The sequence below is a fragment of the Thalassophryne amazonica genome, chromosome 20 (assembly GCF_902500255.1).
Source record: "Thalassophryne amazonica chromosome 20, fThaAma1.1, whole genome shotgun sequence".
NCBI classification, from domain to species: Eukaryota; Metazoa; Chordata; class Actinopteri; order Batrachoidiformes; family Batrachoididae; genus Thalassophryne; species Thalassophryne amazonica.
The window spans coordinates 44,353,383-44,367,593 of NC_047122.1; the positions used below are offsets into that span (position 1 = coordinate 44,353,383).

At 43.5% G+C, this 14,211-nt stretch overlaps 1 protein-coding gene across 1 annotated transcript; it reads left to right on the top strand.

The window, feature by feature from the left end:
- The first annotated feature begins 13,131 nt into the window (after positions 1-13,131).
- Positions 13,132-14,121, top strand: LOC117501504 (golgin subfamily A member 6-like protein 22). The gene has a single exon (XM_034160397.1). It carries the CDS (start codon positions 13,132-13,134, stop codon positions 14,119-14,121), a length of 990 nt encoding a protein of 329 aa, XP_034016288.1.
- Positions 14,122-14,211: the final 90 nt, after the last annotated feature.

Sequence of the window (14,211 nt, forward strand, 5' to 3'; positions counted from 1 at the left end):
CTGGTCTCCTGTTTCTGACTGAACTTTGTACACAGGTCCATCTCCAATCCTTTCAACAACGCGATGAATTCCCTTTTCCCAATAAGCTCGAAGTTTCCCTGGCCCACCCCTCTCTGACAGATTTCTGACCAGTACCCGATCTCCAGGCTGCAGCACAATGCCTTTAACACGCCGATCATAGGACTTTTTTCCTTTAGCAGAGGACTTTTCACTATTTTCTGAGGCAATCTTGTATGCCTCCTGCATACGAGAAGCCCATTTCTGTGCATACTGTTGTCTGGACTGTGACTCTTGTTCAAGTTTGAGATCAAAGAGCAAATCAACAGGCAAGCGTGGGGCTCTTCCATACAGGAGAAAGAACGGTGAATAGCCTGTTCCCTCATGTCTTGTGCAGTTGTATGCATGGACTATGTGGGGCAAGTGGTCTTTCCACTCAGCCTTTTTCTCCTCTGGTAGAGTTCGCAGCATCTGTAGAAGGGTCCTGTTCAGACGCTCAACAGGGTTCCCCTGTGGGTGATAGGGGGTAGTTCGAGAGTGGGCAATTCCAGCCAGCTGCTGGAGTCTCTGGAAAAGGCTGTTCTCAAATTCCCGCCCCTGATCATGATGTAGCTTTTCAGGGTACCCGAAGCGTGGGATAAAGTCATAGAAAATCTTTTCAGCTGCTGTTCTGCCTGACTTGTTCTTGGTCGGGTAGGCTTGTGCAAAACGAGTAAAGTGATCTACCAAGACTAAGATATATTCATAGCCACCTTTACTTGGTTCAAGGTGGAGATAGTCAACAGAGATAAGCTCAAAAGGGGCACTGGTTGTTATAGAACCCATTGGTGCTCTCTGTGGGATGCTTGGTCGTTTCTGTTTAACACATGGGCATTGTCGAATGACATAGTCTTCAATTTCATGCTGCATAAAAGGCCAATAAAACCTTTCTCGAGCCAAATGAATAACCTTATCTGCGCCAACATGCCCCATGTCATCATGCAGGTGTTTCAGAACAGTCAACTTCAGTTTACTGGGGAGAACCAACTGTTTCCTTTGCCCTGTCTGCCTGTAAAGTATTCCTTTGTCAAGTGTGAGTCTGTTCCATTCATGTACTAGTCTGCGTGTCTCCCGTCCCATTCGTCTCTTATCTTTATCATTCGGACACCATCCACTTTTTTTTAGGTTTATCACCTCACAGATAGGAGCATCTCCCTTTTGAGCTGCTCGAACACTTTCTGGAGTGATAACCGGAGTGCCTTCATGAGGTATTTCATCTGCGCCAGCACGCAGTTGCAATGTGGCTACCCATGGCACATCACTGTCTCTTTGAGCGTTGTCCCCCTGCCAGATGGCCGAGACTACATCTGGGGGCATTATTTCAGTGTACTCATGCAGGTGGTCATGAAGTTGCACTGGATATCGTGACAGGGTGTCAGCATCTGTGTTTGACTTGCCTGGGCGATATCTGATGGTGAAATGGAAATCGGCTAACTCACCCACCCACCGATGTCCAACTGCATTCAACTTGGCTGTGCTCAATACATAAACAAGGGGATTGTTATCCGTGTATACAGTGAAGGTGGGTGCATAATAGAGGTAGTCTCTAAACTTATCACAGATTGCCCACTTTAGGGCAAGGAACTCAAGCTTGCTAGAATGGAGATGGTAGTTCTTTTCAGCAGGCGAGAGTGTCCTTGAACCATAAGCGATGACACGGAGTTGGTTCCCCTGTTGCTGATAGAGCACAGCCCCCAGACCTTCATTTGAGGCATCAGTGTGCAGAACAAAGGGCAAATTGAAGTCTGGGTAGGCTAAGATGGGCGGACTGGTTAGCATGTCAACAAGGCGGGATACCACTGCACTGTGTTCTGGTGTCCATTGGACAGGGACTTTAGATGAGAGCTGGCCCCCTTTTGTGCCGTTAGGCTTGGTCTTGTTAGCTCGAGCTCCGGTAGATGTCTGGCAAGACTCACCTGGACTTTCTATGAGCTTAAACAGTGGCCTGGCTATCCTAGAAAAGTCCTGTATGAATGTCCTGTAATAGCCTAGAAACCCTAGGAGGGCTCTGACCTCTCCTACATTCTTTGGCTCTCTGTCCTTTAAATGATGAACTGCCTCAAGGTCTTTAGGGTCTATCTGAACACCTTCACTGGTCACTAGACGCCCTACATACCTGATCTTCTTTTTGAAGAGTTCACATTTTTTGGGGCGTAATTTCACACCATGCTCTCTCAGACGGCAGAGTACCCGCCTCAAGTCATCAACATGGTCGTGAAAGGTCTTTGAAAAACAGAGCACGTCATCCAAGTAGGGAGAGCAACACTCATCCCTTAGGCCATCAAGGACTCCCTCCATACAACGTTGAAATGCCGCCGGGGCGTTGGTAAGGCCGAATGGGAGGCGCACCCACTCGTATAGCCCCCAAGGAGTGGTAAAGGCAGTCACATGTCTGGAGCTCTCATCAACAAAGCCCTGATGGTAAGCACTACCTTGATCGAGTATTGAGAACCACGAGTACCCCCCGAGGTTATCCAGCAGATCTTGGATGCGTGGGAGAGGGTGGCGGTCGGGGACAGTTTTGTTGTTCACACCTCGGAAGTCAACACACAGACGTAAGCTCTGGTCCTTTTTTCTGACACAGACCACTGCAGATGAGTAGGGTGAGGCGGACTTTGTGATCCAGCCCTGACGGAGCAGGTTTTGGACATATTCCTTTACCTCTTTGTACAAAGGCTTGGGGACTGAATTGTAAGATGTCTGGACTGGAGTTTCATCCTTTAAGTGGATTTTCAGTTGCAAATTTGGAATGCAGCCAATATCAGAATCATCCTGAGCAAACACATCTGATTCCTCATACAACATGTCTCTGACAATCTTTTGTTCATCCTCTTCCAAATGTGACACATCGACAGGTGGGTACCATTTTTGTTTTGCCATGTTTGTGATGTCAGGTTTATCATTTCTTTTACCCTGCCTGTCTGTACTTTGTTGAGCCGAGTTTACAGTGGGATGGTAAATGGGCTCTGAATCACCGGGCAAACAGTTAACTGGTTTCACCTCAGTAACTTCCACCAATGTACCTAGAACTATTCTCTTGGGGAGGTAGATATCATGTTTTGTAGGGTTCTGAACAGGGATTTTAACAGTTTTCGTTGACCCACTGGGAACATCCACTAACGCAGGAAATGGCTCTAGTCCCTCAGGGCAGCTACTCACTACATTGGGTTGAAAAAGCATTGCACCACACCTTCGCCATTCTCTGACTCTACATTTAACCTCAGAAATCTGCCCTGCTGGAATAGTTACACCTCTCTTCCCAGTTCTGAGGCTATACTCAGGAGTCATCTCATCAGGGGTCAAAATCTGAACACCAGAAACAAGAGCATCCACTGCACTGTCATTGATACTTAAAGCTTCCTTGAGTAAAGCAGAAATGTCAGTCTCACTTCTGTGTTCTTTGTGTGATTCAATTATCTCAGCTATGACATTACTGCCTAGGAGAGGACAGTTAAGAAAGTTTTGACTGATTAGTAAGGGTACTTGTATGGTGACATGCCCATGACTCTTGCTACAGAGCTGGAGTTCAACATCTGCCCACCCGTCAAAGGGAACATCTGTGCCATTAGCTGCAGTAATCTCCAACTGTCGGTCAGACAGTAGGGATTCAAGCGGATTAATTTTGACATGAGGAAGTGTTTCTTCTAACCAGGCTCTCCCCACCATCGTCACTTGAGCCCCTGAGTCAAGTAACATCTGGAAAGGGACTCCATCAACAGCACATGAAACCATACATCGGTTCCCTATCAGTTGCGCTAGACGTTTCTTTGGTTGTGGTTGACATGGTGTATTTACCCTCTTAGGGTTGGCTGTTTTTGAGTGGCTAGCCGGTGCCGGGGGCCCACTGGCTATTGTGGTCACTGGCTGCCCCTTTCCAGTGACCTCACCCCGTTTCCCGACATCTTCTTTTGCAGACAACCAATGGCCCGATGTCCGGCTTGACCACAAGCAAAACAGTGAGGGCAGTTCACCTTGCTCTGTTGTACACAGTCACTGCACCTGCCCCGGGTCTCAGCTGTTGGTACCGGAGGATGAGCCACTGGTTTGCAGAGGTTCACAGGTGTCATGTTGTCAAAAGGTTTCACCATCTGGGCCAGATGTTTGGTCAGTGAGGACACCTGTGCAGTCAGTTCTTTAATAGCAGAACGATTAGCCTGTAACTCAGTGTCAACTTTAACCTGCTTAGCTGGGTCACTACTGTCAAGCTGAGCTGTGCTTACAGTCACTGGTCGAGTTTTAGCTACGGTACCAAGACGTTTCAGTCTCTCTGCCTCCTCACTAGTAGACTTGGTGATTTGGTCTAAGAGAAAATCATCAGTAACCTGTAACTCTGTAAGAAGGGGTTTGAGATCATGTCGAACATGAGTGCTTTTCTCATTTAACCCTTGGTAAAGCGTGTGGAGAAAGGTACCCTGAACAAGCTTTTTGTCATAGCTAAACTCAGCATCAGGCTGTTGTGACTCAAAGAGAACACGCTGTTTCAAACCCATTATCCTGTACAAGAACTGCTGTGGGCTCTCTTTGTCTTGCTGTTTAGCATTACTTAACTCTTGAAAGAGTTCTGTACTGTTTTTGTCCCTGATGTGTGCGCGAAGAAACCGCTTTAGTTCATTCACAGTTAAGCCACCTTTATGAGTTAACATTTCCCTGAATGCACCAGGTTTTACGATCCTAATCACAGTACGAATTACTTCCGACTCAGTAAAACCTTCTTGTAACCCTTCATCCATTTGTTGGCAAAGGTTACTGTAAGACATATCTGAACCAACATCAGTGATTTGTCCACCATGCAACTTAAACTCTCTGCGTGGGAGCAGAGCTGTAACATCAGTCAACCTCAATACCTGGTCTCCGACACTGGAAGACTGACTCACTCCACCAAGGGAAGCACCAATGACACCTGCTGTGGGTGACTTGACTGATGCTGTGGAGGAGGGATAAGTAGGTGGCACACTGCTGCTCCTTCTCGCAAGTGATGGAAGCGAGTGAGGGTCCCTGTCCCCTTCAGCTGGACACGCATTTCGGTCAGGCAGTGAGGGTGGCAGAATGGGAGTGTCACTGTTCAAATTCAATGAAGGGATGGGAATATCTACGGCTGGTGTTGCTGGAGGTTGGTCGGAATGGTTGTAGTCAGGGGGAGGTGGAGTGGAACATCCCTGTAGATTGGTCATCACAGCTCCTGTTGCAGGGGGCATACCCTGACTGGCTTCAACTTCTTCGGTGTCGGTGGTAAGCAGGTCACTCAGCATGTCATCCAGGAGAAGGAGTTGGGCCATGCCTTCATCCTCCAGGGTTTTCAACTTATCACTTCTTAGGTAGTCAACGATCAGATCATACAGCTCTGGTTCACTCAGGTGGTCCACGCTGCGCACTACACCGCCATCCTCAACTGAACTTGCAACTGTCATTAAGTGACTTATACTCAAGCCAGAAAGTCTCTTTTGGATATTGTAGATCAGCATTCGCCGTGGTGTGACAGTGGACATGGTGACACAGGTGGCCTCAGCTCTCTGGATGACGTACTGGAATACAGCCTTCCCTGAAGCTTTGGACAGGAGTTTCACACTGTCTTGGCACTCACTTCACCCAGCTGTGATGCTAGATGATCCCGGACGAGCCCCCAAAATGTAACCGGCATCAGACCTAGGGGTATCTGGGCCGGCAACATGTGATACACAGGCTAAGGAGCACTGTGGATCTGTGGTGCCCTGGCTCTACGCGCACAATGGATCACTATGGATCAATGAGGAGAGACAGCAAATTAATATCCTTGTCAAGCCAGCGCCATTTATTTCTGATTTTTAACAAAAATATCTCCTTTTATCCAAACTCTCAACATAACTCACATAACAGAAAAACAGGATCTCATTTTCAATGCGGGTCAATAAATTGTATTATATGCATGAGAAAGATGTATCAATGTCCATTAAAAAAAGAAAAGTGAATCATGTGCAAACAAAATATAAACTGCAAAAGCTGCGTAAATAAAAGATGGAGAATTAGAAAAATAAATTAAATTGAATCACTGAAACAGGTTAGTGATAACCAAAATAACAAATTTGTAATAAAAAGAAACTTTTTGGACATAGCTGCATTACAACTCTTGTGCTAACGCTTCTAATTCAGCTTAAACATTCACAGTATTTTCCACTGGCAATATGTGCAACATCGTGACAGCAGCTTAACAATATAAACAGTGCTAATGCTCTCTCCAAGAGAAAGTCCACGGTGAACTCACCTCTGCACACTGGAAACAATAACTTATTTTACTAACCTGTACATACACCTACCTTTCTCAAATCATCAGTATGAGATCAAAGGATTTCATTTATAACCTTGTTCTACTGCATGAGACATGCAAACTAGCATGTCGGCTAATAATAGCTCTCGGCAGATACACTTCATTAACTACACAACTAAACGCTATATATTTGTTATAGTCATCCTAACACACAGGAAAGTGGTTTCTCAGTCATTCACGTTTGTGTGAATATAAACTAATGAGTTTAGAGGGTGTTTTTACAGTACCTGTGGATCAATGAGGAGAGACAGCAAATTAATATCCTTGTCAAGCCAGCGCCATTTATTTCTGATTCGCGCCAGGTAAGGCCTGAGAAGAAATAGCTCTGTCTGATCCACAGGAGCAAACAAGCGCCATCTACTGATTTGGTGGAGTAGAATCCACGCATCTGTGATGCGTTCAAGTCACTCTACTAGAGTAGTTCTTTACAGTATTATCTCCAAAAAAAAAATAAGAGGGGGGTTTGCTTCATAATAAAAACTCTGTCTGTAGCATTTTCAACCTATTACATATACAACACTGCAACACACTTTACCATGATGTCTCTTCCCAAAAGATTGACAGGACAGTCTGTTGATGCCAGAAACTGATGCATGAATCTCTGGCTTCCCATAGTCACTTGAACTGGCACAGTTTTTGGTATAGCCACAGATTTCCAAGAGAACCTCTTGACCCTCACAGCAGTAGAGGATAGTGGAATATTGGAGTCAGCCTTGGTCAGCGTGGAGTAGGTCGCACCAGTGTCCACCATGAAATCCACTTCCCTGTTGTTCACAGACACGGTCAGCATGGGAGGGGCTAAGGCTCCCTGCGTAGGGTTTTCTAGGCCTCCCTATTGAGGAAACTGGCCTCCTTGTGGTGACCAGAAGGGATTGCCAGTTGATGGTGCCATGTCCTGTTGGGGTTGCTGTACATAATCCTGGGAAGTTTGTGAGCAGTTCTTAGCCCAGTGTCCTGGTTGAGCACAGTTGTAACACATGCCTGGCTGTGGTCCACCCTGACCTGTCCCTCTTCCCCTCATAGAACCTCCTCGACCCCCACGCCCTGTTCACGGGCGGGAACGGCCTCTACCTTTTCCACCCCTATTTTGATTCATGCCTGATGACCATTGCTGTTGGCCGGTCCATGGAGGTGGTGGTACATAAGGTGGATATGGCCAGTTCTGTCCAAAGGCCCCAGCCACAGGTTGTGGCACTTGAGCCATCTGGAGCTGATCTGAGCCATTTTTATCCTTTTTGCTGATTTTGGCTTCAGCTTCTTTGAGTTGCATTTTGAGCAACTTCAGTTCCATTTTTGTTTTCTCACTCTGGTCTTCTGCTTGCCTTACATTGAAAATTTTCAGGAAGTGTATCACATGTAACTTCCATCTATCCATCAGCATGACAGAAATCTCAGGTGTGTCGTCCAATTTAGCCTTTACAGGAGCAGGGAAACCAGAAAACACAGCCTGTTTAAACAGGATCTGTGCACCAGCGTCACCTGTACCTGGATGTCGGCCAGTACTTCAGGGTACTCATCTTCTTTTGGTAAGAGGCTGTGCCAGATGTTATACTGTCAGGGTATTTATCTCTGAGTGCAGCATAATACTCGCGCCTTACATTATCAAATGGCATATCATCAGGAAATGTGGTAATTTTAGCTGCTTATTCCAGTACCACACTTTCATTTCTGGATGCACACGCTGCCACCAGAGCGCGCACATCACCCAATGCTAAATACATACCTCCTGTGAGGTCTTCAATTGCCTGATCCAGGGGCCTGCACCCCCAGACAGGGGCGGTAGCCTATCTTTGAATGCAAACATGTCACGTGTTTTCCAGGCTTGATAGACCCGGCGTCCTCCTACTCCTTCAAACAATGACGCATTCAGAGGAGTTTGTAAATCAAATTCACTTAATGCAGTGTTTTTAGTCTTTTGTCTAGTCTAATTTCTGATACATTTTTTCATGTACTTTCTCCTCACATTTATGTTTATTGTGTTGTCTTACTTGTCTGAGAAATGTAAGCGAGTCAGGGTCAAGCAAGTCTCCCCCATAAGGTCCACCTTCCCATCCTGTCAAGTCATATCTGTCATCACTTTCTGAATCCTCTTTCCTGCTTGTTTTTTCTTTCTGTTTCCTTTGGGCTGATGGACCCTGTGGAGTAGAGGATATTATTGAGCCTCTATTAGAACCCAAGGCGCCCCTCAGGCCACCACCAGTATCTCCCTGGGGAGACGGTGGAGGACCCTCACTGCTGACCAATCCTGGAGTCTCTTCACAGTCCATCAGTCCAGACTTAATCACTAGAACTGGAGCTTGGACAGGCTGTGGAGTCATTGGCAGTGTGCCATTTTGAATCACCATATCTTATTATAAGGTGGTGAGTCGATGTCTGTCAATGTAGGGTAAAGTCTCTGTACCACAGGTGCCACTTCAACCTTTAGAGGTAGTGGTATTTTCTCAGATTTTGTGTCAGATTTAGCCATTTAGCAATAGCATTTAGCCATACTGATGAAAACTTTTGATGAAAGGACCAAAAGTATTTGGACAAAAGTGGCACTTATTGATGTTTAAGTAATAATGCATTGTTGGTATCAGGTGAAAGGTCTTACCCTGATTATGATAATGGTGTATTTACTTTCAAGGATTCATGGACTGAAGATGCATTATGCTCATTTTAAGAATTCTCTGTGTTGGTCAATTTTCTCTGAGCCACAGTTTCTTCACAGGCTTTACAGGATCAAACACCTGGGTATTAGGGATCACACACCCTGTTGAAGGACCAAACACCCTCCTTCTAGGATTGAACACCTGGGTATCAGGGATCACGCACCCTGTTCCTATCGAGGGATCAAATACCCTCCTTCCAGGATCAAACACCAGGGTATTTCAGTACTAATAACTTTTTGTAATATGATTTGATCTGCTGTAAAACATACTTTAAGTATGAGCGAGACATCTGCTTTTCTTCAAACACCACAATTTTTGGAAATGGCCAATAGGACAATTTTGTTAAAAAGGGTTTGTCCTTACCTTTGTGTCGGGTACCCTTTAAAGTAGTGTTTAGAGAAATGAGGACGCCTTTATGTCCGGGAGAAGTCTCCGTCGATGTTCCTTAAAAGTTTTGACAAACAGAGGCAAACAGGTGGAAGCAAAGTTCTTTCACAGTCAAAGTATGAAATCACTCACATTTTACAGAATGCAGAAGCAGCAATTAATTTTGAACAATACAGTCATTCAACTGTTCATTGATCAGCATTGTTCAAACATAAATGTAGAAACCATTTGATTATAAACAGAGGCAACAACATTATTTGCAGTACACATCTTTACCTCATGACCGTTGAACATATCATGAAACATCACGTCAGGCATTAGTCATGACTTTATTAAAAATGGTCAATGCCTGACATGTTTTAAAACCAACATGTTACACCGTACTTAAGCATGTTATTTATGAAAACCTTAAACCAAAACACTTTACTGATTTGAGAGTCAACAAATCTGTCAGCAGTTCAACATGTTCAATACAATTCATCATAAGTACATATTTCAATCATTAATCAAATCGTATAGTATTGTATCATTTCAAACCCATCATAAATCAGTTGAACACCTATCAAAGCATAGGCATACACATTTTCATTCATTTGACATCATGATAAAACCCTTAAATACACTATGGCACAAGTATACACTCTATTCAGCTTCATTCATTCAATACAATATCGAGTTCATTTAAACCTGCATGGTGTACATACTTCTAAACATTTGTTACTTTTTGAAACTAATGAACACAAAACCTTTTACTTAATTTGGTAAGTTAGCATTGTTAGCATGCAAAGCTAATTATGAGTAAAATAGCATATATTTTCATTTATTCTTTACACTGCTCATTTTTTCTACAAATTTTGATATAGTTGAATACATCCTCCTCTCCCCCAAAACAAACTGAACAAAACACTAAATGAAAAAAAATGTAGAAAAAAGTTTGTTTAAAAAAAAAAAATGCAGATTGATTACAGCATAATCATGGTGGGTGGTTGCTTGTTGTTGCTTAACAACAGAAACCATGGCAACTGCCCTTCCCCCACACAAACAAGCTCCAATTGAGCTTAGTGACATCATAAAGTGGGATGCTGTGAAATTCAAATTAAGTTATCAAATGGGTGTATGTCTGAGTGGCCTGTTGCTTTGTAACCATGGCAACTGCCCCTCCCCCACACAAAAAGCCCAGATTGAACTTAGTGACGTCATAAAGTGGGGTGCTGTAAAATTCTAATTATCAAAGCATGTCTCAGTGGCCTGTTGCTAAGTAACCATGGCAACTGCCCCTCCCCCACATAAACAAGCCCTGATTCAGCTTTGTGACATCACAAACCAGGCTACATCTTCATCCTTCTCACAAAGCCTCAAACTGTCACCTGTGCAATTCACAATTTATAGGATCACCGGGACTGAGCAGACAAACATCGGACTTGATTCTGAATCAGCATTCAACAAAGTTTCGATTAAACTAGCTTTCAAAATGCCTCACAAAACCAAGAAAGTGGTAAGTTTGACATTTATCTGTTTTGCGCTCTGTTGTGTTTATACTGACTTATTTTATCTTACAGCTGTTCAAACTCTGACAAATTCTTATGAAGTTAATTTGTACTAATTGACAGAATGTTTCTCTGCAATTTCAAATCATAGATATTACGTGTCTGTACATTTTGTGGATGGATGTACCAGTTTGTAGCTAATCCCATCTCAGGAAAGAACCCATGATCACCTGGCTGCAGCAGACTTACTAATAATTTCCTGAGATGGGGTTCGACCTGTGGTCTGCCTGGGGGGTTTGCCAACTAGGACCCAGGACAGTACTGTTATATGGTGAATGTGGCACCACATGCTCCCAGAACAGACCTGACCTGAGGGGTATTCCAGCAAATGTGATTAAGCCAAATCCCCGCTTATTTTGACAAGTCGCAACTTTCTAAGCGAGGGTTCCATTCCAGCAAGCTCACGAGCATCAAGTCTAGCTGAGTTACTGTAGCAGTTTATACTTCTGAACTAGTCTGGTCACTACCAGGCTAATTGTCATGCTCAGCCTGAGTTGCTGCTTGACCAAACCTGTCAACTCTGGGAAATATCAGAGAGGGAGATATTTTTTGCCATAAACTTATCATGAATGTGCAACACACCCTTGAGCCCTGTAGAATGCTGTGCATTTTTTTCTTTCTTTCTTATTAATTAGTTAATAAATCCTAATTTATTTATTCCACAGTATGTAACATCTTTTGTAGGTTTTAAGTCACTGGCCTTGCAATCTGAGTTGAGTTTGAATCTAAATCAGAATCAGATTTATTGCCAAGTAAGTTTGCACATACAAGGAATTTGATCTGGGGTTATTGAAGCAATAAGAAAAGATAAGAAAAGAAAACACTTCTATAAGAAGTCAAAGTCAAATAGATAAAGTCATATTCACTGTTAAATAAATAATAAATTAATGTGTCCTTATTCTGAAGATTGCAATGGTTTATGCTACTGCTCTGGTGAACATGTTGAAGTTTCTTAGAGCTTGATAAAATTATGTCCGTAGGTGTTTTTGATGTCTAAATTATGAAACAACATGACACTGTGAGTGAGTGGTTGAGTTGTATCTTGTGCTTCAAAATGCAGACCTTTGTGATGTTACAGTGTAGTGATGTTGAAACAATCCCAGAAATTTCTTCTGCTTGTTTACAAAAAGCAAACAACTTAATAATTTATAATAATAATAATAATTTAAAATTTTCTGGAGTCTGACTTGTGCATCTCAATCTTCAGCTTATTACTCCATAAAAAATGCAAAAAAAAAAAATGTATGGGGTGATATATTATTTTAAAGTTATTTAAATTAATGTATCACTCCCTAAAAAAGTTTTAATTTGGTTTATGGAGTGATACCTTAGTTTAAATAACTTTAAAGTATCACTCCATAAAACACACTCTGAAAACATTAAGTTATTTAAACTAATGTTAACACTGAATTAAAAAAAGGCTAATTTTTTTTTATGGAGTGATACATTAGTTTGAAGGTTGAAACACACAACAAGTCAGAGAGATCACACTTCATCACCACTGATTTGTTTTTATGTTTTTGGTTTGGTTTGTGGTGCAGAAAATGGAACCGACGCCGTCTTCTCAAGGGGACCGAGTGGCTGAAGTGGAACATTTAAAGATGACAATCCTCCAGTTTACACAGAGGATGCATGAAAAAGATGAAGAGATCAACAATCTGAAGAAAAGTCTGGAGCAACAGTCAAAGGATACTCTGAATGATTTGATCCAGCAAACTTCAGATTTCGAAGCTCTGGCAAAGGAACTGGATGGCGTCAAAAAGCTGGCCAAAAAAGGACTGTCAGACCTTAACCGGGAATTTAAGAAAGAGATGGAGGAGAAGGAAAAGTGTCTACAGGAAAAGGAGCAAAATTATCAAAAACAAATGAAAGCTCAAACTGAATGTTTTGAAAAAAAGATGGTTGCCCTGGAAAAGAAATTTAACAGAGAGAAGATGATCCAGGAGAAGCAGCACAATAAAGAATTGGAACAGAAAGAGACCATTTTCGGTGAAAAAGAGAAATTAAAGAAAGAACTGGAAGACACCATTTGCACCTTCAAAGAAGAGCTGGCAGTCAAAGAAGACAGGATGAAGAAGGAGCTGGAGGCTCAGAGATTGGAATGTCAAAAGGAGGTGGAAGCAAAGCATGTGTTAGAGAAAGAGCTGCAGGCCAGCAGAAAGAGTTCAGCAGGGAAACCATAGCCAGAGAGCAGAGCTTCAAGAAGCAGATGAAGGCCAAGGAGGAGGAATTAAGAAAGGAGGTGGAAGCAACAAACTGCTTCAAGACAGAGCTGGAGACCTGGGAAGTAGAACTGAAGACGGAGCGGGAGGCAAAGGATGGGTTCAAGAAAGAGCTGGAGGCCCAGGAAGTAGAACTGAAGATGGAGCGGGAAGCAAAGGATGGGTTCAAGAAAGAGCTGGAGGCCCGAGAAGTAGAATTGAAGAAGGAGCGGGAAGCAAAGGATGGGTTCAAGAAAGAGCTGGAGGCCCAAGAAGTGGAATTGAAGAAGGAGCGGGAAGCAAAAGATGGGTTCAAGAAAGAGCTGGAGGCCCGAGAAGTGGAATTGAAGAAGGAGCGGGAAGCAAAGGATGGGTTCAAGAAAGAGCTGGAGGCCTGGAAAGAAAACTTCCACAAACTTGAAGCCAAAAAGAACTGCTTCATGAGAGAGCTGGAGGCTCAGAACAAGAAATTATGCAAAGAGTTTGAAGCCAAAGACAGCTGGCTGAAGAAAGAGCTGCAGGAACAGGAGAAAAAATTCAGGAAGGAGCTGGAAGAGAAGAACAGCTGGTTCCAGAAAGAGCTGGAGGCCCGGGAAGTAGAACTGAAGACGGAGCGGGAGGCAAAGGATGGGTTCAAGAAAGAGCTGGAGGCCCAGGAAGAAAACTTCCACAAACAACTTGAAGCCAAAAAGAACTGCTTCATGAGAGAGCTGGAGGCCCAGAACAAGAAATTTTGCAAAGAGCTTGAAGCCAAAGACAACTGGCTGAAGAAAGAGCTGCAGGAACAGGAGGAAAAATTCAGGAAGGAGCTGGAAGAGAAGAACAGCTGGTTCCAGAAAGAGCTGGAGGCCCGGGAAGCAAGTTCTCATCCAAAATCAGAAGCCAAGGACAACGAGCGACAAGAGTCATCTGGTCAGAAAGACAGTCGGCGCTGTTTAGTAGTTGGTGGCATTTTGTTTGTTACAGGTTTCTTGACAGCAAGATTCCTCATCAAGTAGGACGGACAGGAATGGACCAAAGAGGGACGAATACAAATCAATAAATGTGTACATTTTAAAAGTGACTGCATGTTTTTTTTTTTTTGTGCA

What these genes read in the sequence shown, in the direction of transcription:
- LOC117501504 (XM_034160397.1), top strand. Translation starts at nt 13,132, where the DNA reads ATGAAGGCCAAGGAGGAGGAATTAAGAAAGGAGGTGGAAGCAACAAAC.